A 20,521-nucleotide genomic window follows, 5' to 3' on the forward strand; every position below is an offset into this window, starting at 1 on the left:
TTGGCCAGTTCAACTGAAGGCCTGAGGACCAATAAAAATTGGTGTGAAGGCCGAAATTGGACACCCCTGCCTTATGCATTCTGAGCATCCTAATTATTCACCACAATGAGTTTATAAGCGCTCTTCACAAAGGTCAGAGTTTGCTGTCACGGTAAAGCTAACAACGACTAGCAAGCTTAACTAAAAATTTGACCCAGACTTATTTTGACCTCAAGAGCTGCTTATACATTATATCTGTATTGAGGCGAGACATTTGCTCAAATACATGGAAAATTAGTTTTGACCTCTAGCCTTTAACTGCTGACTAATCATGCTTTCTCTCCCCTCCATCCTTCCTCTACACCTGTCTCCAGCACAGCGGAAGAACCAGCCTCCTCTCATCCTCTTTATTCCATGTCCTCCTCCCATCTTCCTATCCTCCTATCCTCGCCACAATCAGTGTCTGGGTTCCCGTCTGTTAATCCTCTCTCTTTAAACACTACACAGTATTAGAAAATTGAAATGGCTGGTTCACTCCATACCTGAGGGCCTTGATGAGCAGATGGAGCACAAATTGACTAAAGTGTTAGCTGCTAATGTAATTTGAAGTGAAGGTTAGAGGGGGGTGTGCAAAGTCCCGTGACATATCAGACTATTATACAATTTATGAAGCTCAGAAAACAGCAAATCACAGAACAGAAAAGTACTGGGTTTTATGTCCCCGGCTCAAGGTAAGCGCTTTAGTTCCACATGAAAAGTGAACCTATGAGGAGTTCTAACTGAAATCCGGATGATTAATATGGATTTGACAAGACTTCATTACGATTATTTCACATTTTACCCAGTTAAAAAATATCGTCGGCAGAGCGAGACTAGAGAAATGTATTCATTTCTCTAGAGAAATGAACACGTTTCTCTAGTCTTGCTCTGCCGAAGACATTTTGAAACAAGAAATAATATCTTAATGTATATTTTCTGACTTGTCGTCCTCCACCTGATAACTTGGCCTAGTGGCGTTGTCTGCTCGTCTCCACGGAGATAAATACATTTAACAACATACACTGGCACATTCCAGACAAAGCAATAACATCACAGAGACAAGCAGCCAGTGGACCATCCTAATCTTTTTGGTTTCAAGTGGGTATCATTTATAACAGTGGTCCCCAACATTTTTTGCACCATGGACCGGAACAATGTAGGTTTTATTTTCACGGACCGACCTTCTACGCGTGGCAGATAAATATGGCAAAAATAAGTTAAGTGCATAAAAAATACAACTCACCACAGTATACCGCCGCATCAGTGGGAGCCCTGCACTTGTTTCTTCTTTCCTTCTTGCTCAGGTTTGTTTCTTTCAAAAAACTCTAAATCTTATCTTTTAATCCCAGGTGCTTATTCTCCATGTGCCAAAGTAGTTTTGAAGGTTTCATTGCCTCATTTGCTTTTTCCGCATATTACACAGAGCGGACTCTGCACGTGAGTCACCTGCAGTGACAAACCGATGTTTAAGTAGGACTCCTGGTGTTGTCTGTTAAATTTAACTTTCTTTTTCTTGGAGGTCGTAGTCTCCTCTTCTGGCTCCTCAGTTGTCCATTTCCCCTTTGTTAAAAAGCTCTCCAAAGACTTTTGTTTTGGCTCATTTTCACTCTCTTGTGGCTCTACTTTTGGGCGACGTGTCTGATGTGTTATACGTGATACATCATCACGGAGACAAGAGCAGATCTATCACAGATATAATAAACTTGCCACTACATCAAATAGATTTCTGTGGCGATTTCCTATCAGGATTTTCATTATACATCTACGGACAAGCTTATTAGCTCGTCATGAGGGATGGGCAAAAGTTACGTCGGAGAAGATGCGGTCGCTGATAAATTATGTACTGTTTTTGTGCGGCCCGGTAGCAAATGCGTAACGGCCCGGTACCGGTCCCCGGCCCGGTGGTTGGGGACCACTGATTTATAAGACTACAATCAGCTATATGAATAAAACATGAACACCAAAATAAGACTGAAGAAACTTTTAATAATGAACTTCTAAATTACTCATGATTCTGATTGAAAGTCATTAGAACTCCTGTAGATATCCTTTTGCACGTGTATTTGTGCAGTTACTCACCTTGACCAGCACATCAGAGCTAGAACTAGTCTGCAGGCTGAAGTGAGCGATCTCTGGGCTCAGGCCGGTCTCCATCTGAGCATACATCTGATGACACGTCTCCATCAGCTGCAGGGCCAGATCCATGTGGGCCCCTGTGAGGCCGTGATGGGCCCCCAGAGCCAGGGTCCCAGGCAGGAAGCACACCAGGTGGTCCTGATCAGGAACACAACACAAACACAAGGGAGAGACTAGAGTCATCGAAATTCATTCAACCATAGCATGACCTTTGCATTGTTACCATGGAGACAGGCGATGGAGATAGGCAGAGATGACTGAAACACAAAAAGACAAGGACGAGATGGTACAATTTTGAAGATGAGGGAAAACAAAAGAATATTTTATTTATTTGTCATAGATTTGACTACTGTACTCCTCAGGCAGACCTGCTAGAACAAGTTGTGTTCAGTGATCAGTTGTAAACAAGTCACAAGAAGTGTAGAGCGTGAGCTATGAGATAGAGGGGAGGGGCCGAGGGCGGGGCCTGGAGCTGTGATTGACAGCTGTCACCTTGCAACAGTGGAGAGGACCCACTCACATTTTATAATAATTCATGCAATATAAAGAGTGTCTTTAAGTAGGCCATCAGACGTACCATCTTTGCGTTGAAGCGGTTGTGACTGAGTTCTCCTACAAACGTCAGGCGGCTGGGTCCAGTCTGTCGGACCAGGTGCTTCCTCACGCCCTCTATGGCCTGAAGGTAGTCCTCCAGCAGGCTGTAAATGAGATGCAAGACAACGCAAGAGTCTATACCAGAATTACGTAAATGTCCTCATAGTCTTTGCAAAAAAGTACTTCAATTCCAAATTAGAAGCTACTGAAATCTAGTAATGACGTAACAGTATTGGCAGTATGATTTTGCAAACCTAAATGCTGCAGATAGTAATCAATTACAGAGGGAGGGGCAGGGGACTAGGGAGTCTAGAAGAGGAAAGGGGGGAGTGAGGGGGAGGAGGGACGGGGTAAGAGGAACTAAAAGGGAGAGTGAGGGGGAAGAAGGGGCGGGGTCTGGAGGACTAAAGGGGAGAGTGGGGGGGTTGATGGGTTGTTTTGAGGCAGCGGTCAAAGAGAAACCACAAGAAGAAGGTACTGTAATTAACCATCAATATAAATTAACATCACATCTTTCAAAGTGAATCCCAGTAGTATTTGGCTGCACTCACTCATCCTCGACCTTTCCCCCCTGGATCCACTGCTTGAGGAGGTACTCGTAGTAGCTGTCTGCGCGGGCCCCTAGAGTGAAGGCCCCTTTATGGGAGAACTGTCCGCTGTTGGTGTTGATGAACATGGGCACTAGGCCGTCGTGTTTCCCTGGGAGTTTGTGCACCAGCCTCATCACCTCGTTCACCACGTCCTGCCCACATAGAGACAGTCAGGGACAGACAGGGACAGACAGGGACACACAGGGACAGTGGAATGCATTTCAGTGCAACGATCATGAAGAATTTACTGAAATTATTTTTTAGAAAAACAACCAATGTCCTTAGTAGGTGTGTCATGATAGCAGATTTTGAAGTGTGATATATAGCTGAATATAGATGATAAATGATAATATTGAAACTTATTTAAGCCACTGACACAATAACCCTAAAGCAAGATTAGCCCCCAAAAAATTCTAAACAAAATGAAGTACTTTTTTTGTCAGGATACATCTAGACTGAGTCATAGACGTTATTTGTCCAACCCTCTACAGCTCAGGCTTGTCGTAGTACACAGGGCGGGATGTCCGAGGGGCAGCAGGAGAAGGAGACAGTCCAAGTGGATTGGATTTTCAAGCCCAGAGCCACATTCTAAATGGTCAGAAATGTTTAACCACTTTTCATTTTATGAAGATTTTATCAAGATTCATATTCGCGCAGCAGTGATAGTTTTTCTTCTAATTGAAAAACCGCATTCATTTCTGTGAGCATGCACAGCGTATTTCCCAGAAGACTTAAAAGTGACACTAAACCTGAGGTCAGACAGAGTTCTGATCACAGTGTGTGAAGCCTGTGGTGTTTAAGAGCAGCTGCAGTTCCACTGTCCACTGCAGCACAGTCCAGAGTCCAGAGGTGGAGCTAACAGGAGACTGGGGGACTCTGCAGTGCATGCTACAAAATTACAATAATTATTCATTCGTTCATTAATAATAAAACAGACTATTGACGAAAAAGGTCACAAAGGCTCTCCACCCTGGGAATCACTCAGTCCAGAACCACCAGTGGTGGTACAGAAAAATGACAAAAAAAAAAAGTTCTACACTAGTACAAAAAATAAATATTGACCCCCAAAAGTATTGTTCCATCGATCATTTATGAAATGTTAAGTCGATTTAGTAATAATCATGACAGGCCTATCCATTAGCCTTCTCACAATATTATAATTAGTGCCATTCTGAGATGGGGAGACATTACGTCACTACATCATTTGTGGGCTGACCTTGCTGTAGTCTTAGTTATTATGAGCTAGTTTCAAACCTGGTTAATGGTAGTTTAATCCTGCTTATTAAATCACAGTCTAATGACATTATGCTCAGTGCATACATTTACTGTAGACCAGATGGTCCAATTACACAAAGAGTGAAAAAGACATATGGATATGTTTCATTAGGAATGTTAAATCTTCCTGGTTAATCATTTGTGAAACTACAAGTAAGAGCTACAATACAATTCAGCAGCATGTCAGTCTGTAATCTTCTATATATTCTATATACGGACACTGGTCTGCTAACGCGGGCTGTTATTTATTTATTTGATAAAATAAAAATACTAATACAAAACAATTTCAATATGTGTCATGTCAAATATGAAAAAAACAACAACATATTGCTCTATCAATATAGATTTTTCCAAAATTCTTTTAAATGAAATCATTCAACAGGTTTGACAGCCTGTAAAAGTAAAAGTGCATATGTATAATGAACAGTAGTCATCATGTGCCTGCGAGTGGTAGAGGCCAAAAAGGCTTTTGAAGACACTGCTCTCAGAAGATAAAAACATGTTTCATCATCAAAGATCATGACCAAAGATAAAAAGAACATGACAATGTACACATGACTTTAGTAAAGTCAGAAATGACGACCATTCAAATACTGTGTCATCAGCAAATCTGAATACATTTGTATTTAGATTTGTGCATCAACAATAACACTGATGTTTGAAGAAGTCTGTATGAGAGCTCCATGATTTTGGACTGTCTGGTGGAATAATGGTGCAACTGGTAATTATAGATAAATAATTCTTAATGAGAAGAATCCTGCAGTGCCCCAACAATGAATGTGAAGGTCAAAAGGGTGTTTATATCAAAGATATTTAAGAGATATGCAAGACAAATAAGTAGTACTTTCCCACACAATATTGCAATATGTTAAACAGGGAAAAATCTAACTGTAATACAGTGCTACTAAACATTTATCATGTACCAAGTAGTGTAGTAGTCAAGTCAAATGACCATGAGCTGGTTGCCTCGGCTGTATAATAGAAGTGGATTAAGGGAGTGTGACGTCACCCATAGCTTTAGCTCCAGCCCAATGATGAATTCATTCATTGAGGCTAGTTATAGTTATAGTGGCTATTCCACCATATTTGAAAATTCAGGTGCACAACCAAAGAGCCAATCAGGAGTGAGGTCACTGAAGGTCCTTTCCACTTCCCGCTTGAACTGCAGGTTTGCTATTTCCATTTATATATACAGTCTACAGCACTTTAGTCCATCTTCTACTCCGAGCCAGTCTGGTAGAAAGTGATCCAGCTCCGTAGTACTGTTAAACTCTTAACCCCCAACTTGCAATGGTAAGTGTTTAATCCATCTTTGTCGTAGAGCCCTCTAGCTTAGTCCTGGTTTAGTTCTACAAAAGGGCTGACTAAACAGGATCAAACAAGACTGAGCAGATCTAACTCTACCTCAGTCCTGGTTCAGGCAGATAAAATTAATATTGTTCAACGCAGATCTTTGTTGTAATTTAGTGAGTTGTTTCTAGTCACTAATAGAAATGATCACGTTCAACAGGTGAATTCACCCTTTGGATATTTCAAAGCAGAGAAGAATGTTATCAATAGGAAAAACTGGCTCTTGCCCCCTGTCTGGGAGTATCATATCCTCCCATAACAACCATGTGACTTCAAATCTTTTTACTCATTACTAAGTCACATTTCAATGCTTTTACCCATAATGCCGTGAGATGACAGCTACACCCCTCCCGCAGCTGTATGGAAGAACATTTTACAAACCAGTCTTAACACCATTTTGAGTGTTATTAGCGATTTGACGCATTTTAGCCGAGCGTAGACAGTGCATATTAAGGAGCTGGCTCAGGAGAAGTGAGAGAACGGGGCACATGTCAGCGCTGAGATCTCCAGGCGCAGTGTTTTTGGCAGCGCTCAAACTGTCAGCCTGATGGATTTAAAGGGGAGTGTAGCTCACAGCTGTCATCTGCATCCATCACGGCAGACTGACGAGCACTACCGCCTTTAAACAGAATGAGCCCAGATGTAGCTTGTGCTGTCACACTTTGGGATGTAAAGCACCGCACGGGGACGCAGAACGCACGCATGTGGGGTCGGAGGATTATTTGATAGTTTTTTGGGGGGGTTTTGGACAAATATTGTGATTTGTGATAGTTTGAAATGTATTTTGAAAAGTACGACTCGGTTTATAGTACACAAGAGAGAATATTGACATATTTACTGCTAAAATAACTTTTCCAAATCTCCGGAGAGTGATATCTAAACTACATGGTTGGCAGGTTTTATACGTTGTTATTTTGTTATCTGAAGAGGGCATTATATCATCAATGTTTTAGCTTTTCTTGAAAATTAAGACCCCATTTGTCATAGTTGAGGTTAATCCAGGTTTAGTCTAGGTTTAGATATGGTGTAGTAATACTTCAATCATTTTCAGTTCTGGTTTGGTGTGGTGATGTTTTAGACCTAGTTGATCCTGGTTATGTACTAGGTTAGCTCCAGTTTATACTGTGCTGTTTTAGCTTAGTTTGGTTTTAGTCTCATTTTCCGAACTGGTTCTTTAGACCTGGTTTTGTTGTGGTTTAATCTTGTTTATAACATTTCTAGGCTTAGTCCTGTTTAAAAACTGGTTCATTTGGGACTATTTTTGACATGGTTCAGCCCCGATGTATGTCAAGTCTTGCTTAGACCTGGTTTAGTCCAGTCCTGGTCTTTATGACACTTGTAAGACACTTGTAAAGCCAAGCTATTTCTGGTGTTTCTTGGTATTCATTCTGATCCAAGTTTATTTGTACAGCACATTTTATAAACCAGATCATTTCCATAGTGCTGCGCATAATAGCAAATACAACAAAGAGTTAGAAGTTGTCAGACTTCATTAGAATCTAGACAAATGGAACTAAAAGCAATTTATTAGAAATCAACCAATCTGGTCTGAGATGCACAATGGGACCAGTCCATTCAAAGTTTTAAAAACAAACAATAAAATCTAAACAAAACCAATTCTAAAATTAACAGGAAGCCAGAGTAAAGATGCAAGAATAGGGGTGATGTCATTGCGGCTTTGGCTTGCTGTTAAGAGTGCTGGACTAACTGCGAGCGATAAAGTACATTGTGATGAAAAAGGATAATAGAATTTAACTCATAATTCTTCAGCAAATTGAAAGGAACATATTTATTCAGTTTATTAATCACAACCTAAGGGGAATTTTATGTAAATGTGAATATGTCCATTACTCTAATGTGCACAGATACAGACCCATGTCATACAGAGGCTGAACTGTGGCTCTGAGGCAAGTGGAGGCTCACACTGTTCTAGAGAAGTAGAGAAGTCATGCTCTCAAAATAAGTCTTCACCTGGAACAGTAACATTCACAGTGGCACCATCTCATGCTCATTAGCACCACTGCATGCAGGCCACAAGACATCCTTAGTGAATAGTGTAATGCCTTTGCCAGACTAGCAAACGCAAGCCAAAAGTTATTGAGCTACTTTAAAATAGATACATTTAGCCTAATGTGAGCTTTAAGCCATGGCATAATGTTGTTTATGTCTTCATTCTTGCATGTTTGTGCAATCTTTTGATAAGGTTGTCTCCTTCTGAGCAGATGGTAATTTGAAGCAAAGCAGTCTAAATGAGGCTATAAACTATAGCTGCTAACTTCCAAGCAGAGATCCATCTTAAAGGGCACTGTAAATGATTTGTACGGTCTTAAAAATGTGAAAAACAGACATTTACAGTTTAAAGGGGTCCAGTCGGGGTTCAAAGCAAGAAACATCCAAACTTCCTGATTACCAGACAATAGACATAAAGAGCCGCTTATACAATATATCTGCACTGGGGAAAGACAAATTTTGCTCAAATACATGGAAAATACATGGGTGTTTAAAAATACTGAACTCGATTACAACACAGAGAAGTGGAGCCAATAAGCAGGATTGAAAAATGAGAAAACAACATTATAACAAATAGAAGAACTATCACATTTAAGGTGTAACATGACAAAACGTGAGAGTCTGACCTGGTACTGGGGGTCCTGGGTGAGGCGACTCAGCTCTCTGAACTCCAGCTGCACACTGGTGACCTCTGCCAGGGTGCTGTCTGCGGTCCAGCGAGGGGGGTGAGCTGTGCCCTTCCCCAGGTTCACGTCTGAGAACGGGATCTTAGACGGGGTTCTGAAGGCGGGCATGAGCCGAGAGCCCAGGTCTTTCTGTGGGAGAGGGGAGGGATGTGTGAGCGATCATACGTGTATATATCACGCGGATGGGTCTAAAGGCACTGCACCTGATTTTTACTGTCTTAAAACCATGAACAGATCTAGTTCATTTGAAAAAGTTTGCAATGGTCCAAAGTTTTTCCTCGCTTAGCTTACATGCTCTTACTGATTATTGAGCAATGAAATGCTTCCTAACTAGAAGCAGACACAGAAAACTTATTTTGACCTCAAGAGTTGCTTATACAATATATCTGCGCTGGGGTAAGACAAATTTTGCTCAAATAAATAGAAAAAAATCAAGTACAGAGCCTTCAACTGAACTGAGCCTATGAATAACTTAAGTATGCATTAAATATCTATATTGTCCCAAAGTTAATGTACGTATGAATGGAAACATACAGCCTTGTCCAGGAAGAGTGGGTCCTTGGTGAGGTGGTAGGTGCTCAGCAGGCCTCCCAGGATCCTGATGGTGGTCTCAAACAGGTTCACATCCACGTCTCTCTCAAAGGACAGCTCCTTCTCCACCCACTCCCTGGCTTCGGCAAACTCTGCCAAAATATCGGAAAATAAAGAAAAAATGTATCATTTAGGAACACATATTGGGCTTCATTTCTGATATTTCGTGATGAACCAATACGGTTTGTTCATTGTAAACCTCAATATTGATGTCAAAAATTTTAAGTGAAACTAAACACTAAATCCACTTTTTTGCTACTCGACTGTATATACGGTGTTGGAATAGCTTTATCTACTGGTCCTAGGACAGCTGCAGTACATCCAGAACACTGCTGCTCGGGTCCTGACTAGAACCAGGAAGTACTTCACACATGTGTCCTGTGCTCAGGTCTCTGGCTCCTGTAGCTCAGAGAATAGACTTTAAAGCAGCTCTGTTTATGAACAAGTCTCTCCATGGACCAGCACCAAAGAACATCTGACATGTTAGTGTCATATGAACCATCTCACACTCTGAGGACTTCAGGGACCAGCGTTTCAGTTTTATGCAGCTAAAACCTGGAACAGTCTTTCTGATGCTGTGAGACAGGCCTCTACTTTGACAATGTTTAAATCCAGGCTCAAAATGGTTCTGTTTAGCTGTGCATATGACTGAAAGATTTTATGCTGCACTTTTCTCCTTTAATGTTTATCTTATGATTATTTATGTTTTAATTTGTTGTATTGTGATTTTAATTTAAATAAGTCTTTTTTATTCTGTAAAGCACTTTGAATGACCTTGTGTATGACTTGTGCTATACAATTTATCTACTGAGGGTTCAATAATGGATTTCATTTTAATTTGGCGAAGTCAGAACAAAGGCAATTTCACCAAACTGACCTAGAATTGTAAGGAGTTAAAAACACAGTGGAGCACTTCCTGTATCATCACCTGACATCACAAGGTGGAACAGAATGTTTTCTGTTTGAGAGAAGAACTCCTAAATGTGCAGAGTTTGTTTGTGTGTTTAACATGTGTGAATGAAAAAAAGCACAACTCCAGGTCTGTTTGTGATGAGGAAACAACATTATAACATAGATTACAAAATAGTGTAATATGGGCCTGTAGGTTCTGTTAACTAACAAATACAAGCCATGTTCTCTCTTGCTTAGTATTTTATTTATTAGTTAATATCGCTTCATCCATCCATTTTCTTCCACTTATTGAGGAGGCAGCAGTCTAAGCAGGGACTCCAAGACTTCCCTCACCCCAGACACGTCCTCCAGCTCCTCCGGTGAGACCCCAAGGCGTTCCCAGGCCAGACGAGAGACACAGTCCCTCCAGTGTGTCCTGGGTCTTCCTCGGGGCCTCCTCCCGGTGGGACATGCCCGGAACACCTTCCTAGGGAGACGTCCTGGAGGCATCCTGAGCAGATGCTCGAGCCACCTCAGCTGGCTCCTCCTGACATGTAGGAGCGGCGGCTCTACTCCGAGCTCCTCTTGTGTGACCGAGCTCCTCACCCTATCTCTAAGGCAGCACCCAGCCACCCTGCAGAAGAAACTCATTTTGGCCGCTTATATCCGCCATCTTCTCCTTTCGGTCATTACCCAGAGCTTTGTTTGTTTGTATTGTTGTATTTTTACTATTTTTTTTTTACAAGTATCAACATTAACAAAACATAAAAGTGAGTTAATACGATTAGCTGAGATTCAGGAGCAGGACCACGACTCAACCTCTTTCTCCTCCTCTTCAGTGAACCACAGCTCACCTCAGCCACACCTCTAACTGCCCAGAAGCCTATTTGTACCGGCCTGTCCCATCAAAATAGTTTGTCTCAGCTATCTCAAGCCCATCCTTCCACCCCCTCTCTAGTTTGTCTTTCAGCCGTAGCACATCTACAGAGCGGGGTCCTGTATCTGCTGGGCTGAGCACCTGAGATGAAGCCCCATCCTGAATCTCTACCCGGCCACCTCCACTCCATCTTATCATCATATTATCAATCAATAAATATCTTCATTGTATATATTGGCATTAATATATGGGCCGATGACATCATCAAATGGAATCATGGACACGGTTGCCGTCAAGCCGTTGCCGTGGCGTCGATGCCACTGAGCTCTGAGTTCCCGCGGTTGTACCTGTGAGACAGGTCCTAGAATTGGTCATTTGATCTGGTTCTCGTGAACAGTCAACACGCATTTTACACAGCTCCTGCTTTTGGTTACTTGTACTTGTACTCCTGCCCTTTGGTCGACCACTACTTGTACTTGTACACAGCGCTAGTTCTTCAGACTACCTGTGCCTGTACTTGTGCTGCTTTTTGTCGCACCTGCACGTGTATTTGTGGAGACCCTGACCCCTCCACACATAATGAACCCTGGAGGAATGATCTGGTCGTCCACCACCGTGTACCAGGTGCAGCGCCTGCTGGGCTCGGGGGCGTACGGAGACGTTTCTCTCTGTCACAACGTCAGAACCAACCAGACAGTGGCACTCAAAGTGATGAAAGGCCCATATGCCAGAATAGCCGGCCTTCAAGAGGTTAGTTAGAACAGGCTATTTCTCACATATTTGAGTAATAGAAGTAAAATACCCCCTCTTTATGTGAATCATGTGAATGACTAATATTTTGTCCCCACAGACGAGAATCCTCCAGACCCTCGCTGCACACGGCTCACACAATTTCCACATTGTGAGCTGGTTCGGCTCCTTTGGATGGTCGGCATTTTATTGTCATGAATTTGAGAAGCTGGACATCAGCCTCAAAGAGTTTCTGAACCAGAATCCCTATAGGAGTCTGAGGCTGAATGAGATCCGACCAATCATCAAACAGGTACTGACACATGGTCCTGCACCTCAGTTTGAGAAGCCTGTATCATACTCTAAACTGTAGCACTAACTCTGACCACTGTACTGGAACTTTACTCTAAACTGTAGCATTAACTCTGACCACTGCACACACACACAGTCCTGCACCACAGTTTGAGAAGTGATAATAATATAAATATATGATAAATGATGTGATGATATTGTCCTAACGTGTGGCCTATTTGCAGATGGCAGAAGCGCTCAAGTTCCTACAGTATGTAGGCATCATGCACTGTGACCTGAAACCAGATAACATCATGATGGTAGATCACGTGAAGCAGCCGCTGTGCATCAAAATCATAGACTTTGGTATAGCGTGTTCTGTGAGAGACGCCAGACAGGAAGAGGAGAGGCAGACGCTCTGGTACAGGTACGTGAATACACAGGGAAAGTACTGCACAGTATATTACAGGCACATGTACTTGAGGTACATGTTCAGTGTAGTATAGTGACCGCACACAGGGGCAGTCCTATAATGTAGCACTGATTTCTATATGTTGTAACTATAAGGAATGGGTTTAAAACCTTTTAATCTATAGTTTGTAATAATTGATCGATATTGGTGTGTTATGTTTAATTTACCTTTTCATATGTATATATTATATAATATTTAAAATATATATTTTGCACACCTGACCATCAACCACAAGGTTGACAGTTCAAACCTCAGTGAAATATAGGGTCTGTAGAGGTAGGACTGTGTTGCAAATATTTTATTTGTGACTAACTGTAAAATGTGTGTGTTTGCAGAGCTCCAGAGTGTCTTCTCCGGGCCCCTGTCCATGGGGCCATAGACATGTGGTCTGTGGGCTGCATTGCTGCTCAGATGTTCCTGGGCACGATTCTGTTTCCGGTCAGAGATGAGCAGGACCTGATGAGGTTGATAGTGGAGACTGTGGGGCACCCTCCCAAGTCCTGTCTGGATCAGGGCCTGCAGACCACAATGTTTTACAGCAGGTCCACGCGCACAGACGAGTGGAGATATAAAGTACGTACAGGTCTTTCTGTTCACACCTATCCATGTATGATTCTATGTACAGAGATATGTATATATGTATGTGATATATATGTGATTGTGACGCCTGTGCTCTTGTTTCAGCTCAGTCCTTTGGATCCCACTCGCCTGATCATACAGCAGGACCACATTTGCAACCCGCTGACCTCTGACATCACAGAGGAGCATGACCGGGGCGTCTTTGAGCACCTGTTCAAACGCATGCTGGACCTCAACCCAGAGACCAGGATCTGCCCCGAAGAGGTGCTCCAACACCCTTTTATCACCACCTCCTACCTCAGGAGGGGTGAGCCTGAGGCTTCTCCAACTACAGCATCCTCACAGGGACAAACTTCAGCTTTCAGAAGCTCCAAAGAAGTCAAAAAGAGACCCAGAGACACTTCTGAGAACTCTGCTCCCAAAAGGAGCAGGAGCTCCAGTCCCAAGGCCCACACACACAAGGGCCATCAGGCACATCAACGCCACCAGGGATGTCAGGCTCCCCAAGTTCCCCAGGACCACCATGCTCTCCAGGACCATCAGGCTACCGAGAGCCACCAGGCTCCCCAAGCCCACCTGGGCTCGATAGTCCCCAAGGAGGTTAGGAAAAGACCAAGAGAAACATTGGTGAGCTCTGCTCCCAAAAGAAAAAGGATTTCCAGTCCCAAGGCCCACACACACAAGGGCCATCAGGCACATCAACGCTGCAAGGCTCACCAGGGATGTCAGGCTCCCCAAGTTCCCCAGGACCACCACGCTCTCCAGGACCATCAGGCTACCGAGAGCCACCAGGCTCCCCAAGCCCACCTGGGCTCGATAGTCCCCAAGGAGGTTAGGAAAAGACCAAGAGAAACATTGGTGAGCTCTGCTCCCAAAAGAAAAAGGATTTCCAGTCCCAAGGCCCACACACACAAGGGCCATCAGGCACATCAATGCTGCAAGGCTCACCAGGGATGTCAGGCTCCCCAAGTTCCCCAGGACCACCACGCTCTCCAGGACCATCAGGCTACCGAGAGCCACCAGGCTCCCCAAGCCCACCTGGGCTCGATAGTCCCCAAGGAGGTTAGGAAAAGACCAAGAGAAACATTGGTGAGCTCTGCTCCCAAAAGAAAAAGGATTTCCAGTCCCAAGGCCCACACACACAAGGGCCATCAGGCACATCAACGCTGCAAGGCTCACCAGGGATGTCAGGCTCCCCAAGTTCCCCAGGACCACCACGCTCTCCAGGACCATCAGGCTACCGAGAGCCACCAGGCTCCCCAAGCCCACCTGGGCTCGATAGTCCCCAAGGAGGTTAGGAAAAGACCAAGAGAAACATTGGTGAGCTCTGCTCCCAAAAGAAAAAGGATTTCCAGTCCCAAGGCCCACACACACAAGGGCCATCAGGCACATCAATGCTGCAAGGCTCACCAGGGATGTCAGGCTCCCCAAGTTCCCCAGGACCACCAAGCTCTCCAGGACCATCAGGTTACCGAGGGCCACCAGGCTCCCCAAGCCCACCTGGGCTCGATAGTCCCCAAGGTTAGGAAAAGACCCAGAGACTCATTGGTGAGCTCTGCTTCCAAAAGGAGCAGGAGTTCCAGCCACGAAACTGGCCCCATGGCTGGCCATTAGGTTCGCCAGGCGCAGCCACAATCGCAAATGCCGCCAGGCTTACAGACGGCGCCAGGCTCACAAGCGCCTCCAGGCTCCCCTAGGCCACCAGGAGTGCCACACTGGCTAGAGCCACCAGGCTAACCAGGTTCCCCAAAAAGGTGGCAAAGAGACCCAGAGACATCTCTTTGAACTCTGCTCCTAAAAAGGAATAGAAGCTCCAGCCCGTACCAGGCTCGTCAACACAGCCAGACTCACCAATGCTGCAAGAACCATCCGGGTCCCCCAGGGCCACCATGCTCCACAGGGCCAGGACCAGTCTCTGCAAGCTCCCCTGCCTCAGCAGGGTCAGCAGATATTATGTTTAATATTTATTTATTTATTTATTTATTTATTTATTTATTTATCGTGTTTTTAATGTTGTAATAGAAATAAAGTTTGATTGATTGATTGATCAACAGCACCAACTCTGCCCTCTTTATTAAACAGGATTAAACATTCATTAGCATCCATTCCTTGTTTTGTGACTTTATTTTACAGCAGCTCACGGCGCACACACTCTCAAACACACACACACACACACACTTGCATGCTCTCACAGACACGGAACATTGTGCAAATAAAACCCCAACAAGCCAACCACATGGTCAGGTACTAAACTATGGTGAAGATGAGCCAGTGCACAACAGGGCCACAACCGCACATCATCATGTTAGCCAGTAAACAAGAGTAGAGCAGTTTCTCTTTAAAACTCCTCCCTTTGGGGCTGGACACTGTTATCTCAGAGCAGGATAAAGCCCAGAGCTTCAAGACAGAACCATCAAATTGACCCATACCACTTGTTTTGAATATATTTTATATACAAATACACATTATATATTGTGTTTTGATATGATATATAAATGTACAGTAATAGAGCAGCTGGGTGTGCAGATACAGATTCCTCTCAGTGTGTATTGGTCATTGAAAACTGTCACTAGTTTATGAGTTGTAAAAATCAAGCAAAAGCTTCACACAATGGCTTATACTCATAATACAAGTCAGAGCTTTATCATAAAAATGTTAAGTGTGTTTTCAACTGGAGTTTACAGTTGTCTTGGTTTGGTTGAAGCTCATGTTTTTCCATAGTTAAAATTAAATATTTATACTTCCAATAGCATTAACATACTACACAGGTCATGAGCAAGATTTTTGTCATTTTCATTGTAAAGGGCGGTATAAATGCAGTAATTTGATTCTTTTAATAAACCATTTAACTTGGATGGATGCGATGCAGCATGACCACAGTGCTCACGTCTGATGTTGCTCACACTGGTCCATGGGACGCTCAGGGAGTTTGTGTGTTTGCTCAGACTCGTGAAAAATTAGAGGGAACATTGGTCCTAGGCATCTTTGGTGACTTTAGTGCAAACTAGTTAAGCTTTCTGGTCAAAAATGTCTAAATCTAAGTGTGTGCTGTGGCCAGTGGCCATTGCAATTTCAAATAGTTAGTGACATTACAAAAGACTGCCCTGATTACAGCCAGGTGTTTCTGATTACAAACAGCAGGCAGCAGGGGCAGAGTTTGAAGTGTGGATAGGCGTTAGAGCAATCACACTGTTCCTCATATGTTCATATCCCACCCTCCCTCACTCTTTTAGTCCTCCAGGTACTGCCCAATGTAGCAGCTCTATTTGAAATGTGGTTGTGGGAGGAGTTTGTGTTTAGTTCCACTTTATTAATAGAAACAGATCTTGCGCCTTCATAGAGGCATTTCACTTGAGCAAGTACAAATTTTTATTTACATATGCGCAAGTTCTATTTTTGAAAAACATGGCTATGCTTCATTTGTGTACCGTATTTTCCGCACTATAAGGCGCACCTAAAAGCCTTTCATTTTCTCAAAAACCCACAGTGCGCCTTATAATCCGAGGCGCCTTATATATGGATCAATATTGGTCAATTATGACACCCGTAGTCAGGAGGCGTTGCCGAAACAATAGCGGTAATAACCCTTTAAGGACTGAGCACACTATGGGCCAGTATTAGAGGTAAGATCTTAAGCCCGAGCCCGAGCCCGACCCGACCCGAATTTCGGGCCGGGTCGGGCCTAAAATGTCAATCATTACGTTCGGGTCGGGTCGGGCTCGGGCTTCTCTCTACCTGACTTTTAAAAAATAAATATGTTTATAAAAATGTATACTAAAACGATGTGTGGATACTAAACTTAGGAATACTTGTTATAAAAAATAATAATAATTTGGATAAAACAGAGAAGGCGCTGTAAGGTAATTGCTATTTAACTACTAAACAGGAGCCGCAGAGCCAGAGCATACTCTGTGCACGTGAACGCCCCCTCTTCCCCTCCGCAAGTCCGCATCTATTTAGACCTGGTATCGCTGATATGGAGCAGCAAGAAGTAAAGGATAAACTAAAGACAGGGGAACTGAAAAGGCAAACACGCACCGGCAAGAGTGAGGTGTGGCTTCAAATTGATTGTTGAAAATGCTACAGAAACTTGCGTTGGCTTCGCTGAATGTAGTAAATGTGGCGCTTTGCTTTCATACGAGAGCAAAAAGACTGGCACCTCGACGCTGAGCAGGCATTTAAACAGCTGTACTGGCAAAAGTGATGATCGTCAAACATCTATATTATCATTTGTCCCAAAGACCGCACCTCTTCGCGCTAAGCAGGCCATCACAGACAAGTGCGTGGACTTTTGCTGTCAGGACCTTAGACCATTTTCAGTAGTTAAGGTACGTTCACACCGGTGCGTCAGGTGCGTCGCGTTCACATGTAAAGCCAATGGTGGACGTGCGTGTTAAACGCAGCGTGGTCAAGACGCGCATTCACCATTGACTTTACATGTGAACGCGACGCACCTGACGCACCGGTGTGAACGTACCTTTAGTGGCGAAGGTTTTTTATTACTAGGCTTATTTTTACGCATGTTTAACTTTGTTTGGTTCTTTATTTTTTTTATTTATCCTCACAAATAAAATATGAAATTTCGGGTTTGCTTCGGGCTCGGGCCTGCAAATCAAGTTAATTGGTCGGGCTCGGGCTGGGTCGGGCTTTAATACCCGCGGGCCTGGGTCGGGTCGGGCTGGATTTTTTAGGCCCGATCTTACCTCTAGCCAGTATAGCTCACCTAGACCTAGACTTTTATTCTTTTTTAGCCATAAAAATCATATCAAACGAAGTATCAGAATTTACTGCATTTTTTCACACAACTACTTCTATTTTACACATCCATCCGTATGTTTTCTTTTACGCATCGAATAAATGACTGGGAAAATCCCCGCAGCCCCTGCGCTCTCATTCAACACCTTCAGGACAACAGAGGCAGATTACCGTAATGACGGTAAAATATTTAGATAGCCCCATGTCTCCGCTTTGAAACGCCGTTTGAATTTACATGAGAGCACGACTGGGCGCGGAGTTACGCTGCTGGAAAGTCCGCAACCCGCTGTATCTGCGACGACAGGATCCGACGCTATAGGGATAACGGGGAGACAGCGCCGGGCGACATACGCCACAATCTGCCAATGGATCGCGGATGTCTGGGCTGATATCAGTCTCAACTGTGGTCCGAGTTTCACGAAGGCAGGAATTGTCACTGAACTGCCAGACAACAGCAGCGACACGGATAATGGCGATTTTGATGAGACGGAATCGGGCACTTTGAATGAGCTCGACCAACTGTTCAACTCAGACACTGAAGAGGAAGAATTCGAGGGATTCGTGAATGAGGAATGAACTGAAAAAGTGAGCTTTACGTGTTTCTTTCACGTGTTTACAACTAAACAAGGCTGGGAGATATTGTGACTAGGGATGGGACGATATTAAATTTTAGACTCACGATTATCGTGGCCAAAATAATCGCGATTAACGATATTATCGCGATAATTATTAACCTGTTAACGTTCCGACGGCCCGGGCCTACTTTACAGCAATGTACATACACTTCTGCGTCACCCGCACAAACAATCTACACATCAAATGAAAGCTGCGGTGCTCGTCTTTCTGGATATGCAAACCATTTTCACCTGCAATCACCACAGTGCTGACAGGAAAGACGTTTTTATAGAAAAGTCACAAAGTGTGAATCTGGACTTCACTTACCATTGAGCGCTCTGGTTCTGTCAAACATCAACATATTCACACAAAGTTGGTCTCATTTGTTCCCTAAAGGTCCAGAGAATATATTCCAGTCAAGAAATTATGTCGACAAAATAAGATCCTCCATGTCCAATCTGCTGCAGGAAAGTACTCCAAATATGAAATCTGCTCCGTCACTTCTTTGCCTTTCTTTTGTCGATTTCAGGCATAATAAACTTCTGACAGTGCCAACTTTGTTCCTCAGTGCTAAACACGCGTGTTAGCTTGTGATTGACACCAGTGTTGGCCAATAAGGTGGGGGTTGTGGGTTACTGAGGCCGCAGACAGCGAATCAGTGCTACAGATGACTGAAAGTTTACGCCCCACTCTTCCCCTTGTAGAATCAACTAATTACATCACACACATTTAGTGACGTTTTCCCCTTACAGCCAATGAACAGCGGGACAGGATGATGTATCACATGCCATGGTTTTCCGTAAACAGACGTACCCGGAAGAAAATGTGTACTCCTCAATGACATGCTGTCGAAATGGACCGGTCCTTGTTGCGCCGGAAGTGACGCAAATGCCCGTCGACGAACACTTAATTTTTCAAATTAAGGCACTTTGGTGAATTGGGAAACGAGTGGATGCAGAAATGTGTGCATAATGGCGCATTTTACTCACTGTTGTTTTGCGTTTTAAACATGACGAAACGGACAAACCAAAGGGAGGACGTGATCGACGACACTGTGGATGTTTGTACAAGTTAAACTAGAGGCATCTCTGACCTGGAGCGGTTCATGGCAAAGAATAAAGATCCCACAGTGGACTCAGGAGTAAAGGACCTTATATTTTGATGGATTGGATGCTGTTCTCGATCGGTAAGCGAGGTTTATTCTGCTATTGACTTAATTGTAGGTAAAATATACCGTGTATAATCGTTAGCTTTGCTTCTGTGCACATAGTGCGCATTCAGACCATGCGCTCTGACACATTAGTGTTCAGCTGTATGAATTAGACTTAATTTGTCTATTGTTTAAAAGGTGTTGTTTTATTCTGCAGTTTGCATTATTGTAGGTAAAAATCTAAGATGTGCACACATTAGCGTCTCATCTGTGCGCACGGGTGAGGCGCGCGCTGGTACGTTCCTGTGGAGAGTTACGGATCAGACTTTGTTTATTGTTGATATCTGACAGAATATAGTTCAGACAGAGATCAGCACAGAAGCTACAAGTGTCATTGCTATGTCAGAGTGGGCAAACACCACAAACTAACATATAAACGTTGTATTGGAACTGGAAACATGAGGCAGTGTGGTGCTGTAAAGGCGATTATAATCGTGCGCGATGATCGCGATTATTAAAAAAATGCCACAAACGATTAATTGCGGACCTTATTTATCGCGATTAACGATATTATCGTATATCGTCCCATCCCTAATTGTGACTATGGACATTAACGTTTGAACAACATTGAGTTATTGTTATTGCTTTGCACTATTTCGAGAGTTACTATATTGTGATGCATTAACTTGTTTTGTGAGTGAACAAAGTTTTCAGAACATTTTTTTTTTTTATTCTATTAATAAAGTTTGACTGACTGACTTATCTGACTGTTTTGTTGACATTCCCTTTAGCGCAACTCTATCTCGTGGATGCATAACACAAGCCCAGATACTACAGTAGTTTATATTCTATGTGCCTTATAACGCGGTGCGCCCTATATATGAAATTTGTTTTAAAATAGGCCATTCATTG

At 43.4% G+C, this 20,521-nt stretch overlaps 1 protein-coding gene across 1 annotated transcript in view; it reads right to left on the reverse strand.

Annotated features, from left to right (window-relative positions):
• The window catches only part of man1b1a (mannosidase, alpha, class 1B, member 1a), a 49,970-nt gene that overhangs the window by 12,071 nt on the left and 17,378 nt on the right, over window positions 1-20,521 (reverse strand). Inside the window, exons 8-12 of the mRNA XM_033975907.2 lie at window positions 9,194-9,342; window positions 8,600-8,788; window positions 3,300-3,490; window positions 2,732-2,852; window positions 2,098-2,292 (exon numbers count right to left, since the gene is read on the reverse strand). Of these exons, the coding sequence (XP_033831798.1) occupies window positions 2,098-2,292; window positions 2,732-2,852; window positions 3,300-3,490; window positions 8,600-8,788; window positions 9,194-9,342 (845 nt within the window). The remainder of the gene's footprint in view (window positions 1-2,097; window positions 2,293-2,731; window positions 2,853-3,299; window positions 3,491-8,599; window positions 8,789-9,193; window positions 9,343-20,521) is intronic.

The sequence above is a fragment of the Periophthalmus magnuspinnatus genome, chromosome 12 (assembly GCF_009829125.3).
Source record: "Periophthalmus magnuspinnatus isolate fPerMag1 chromosome 12, fPerMag1.2.pri, whole genome shotgun sequence".
NCBI classification, from domain to species: Eukaryota; Metazoa; Chordata; class Actinopteri; order Gobiiformes; family Gobiidae; genus Periophthalmus; species Periophthalmus magnuspinnatus.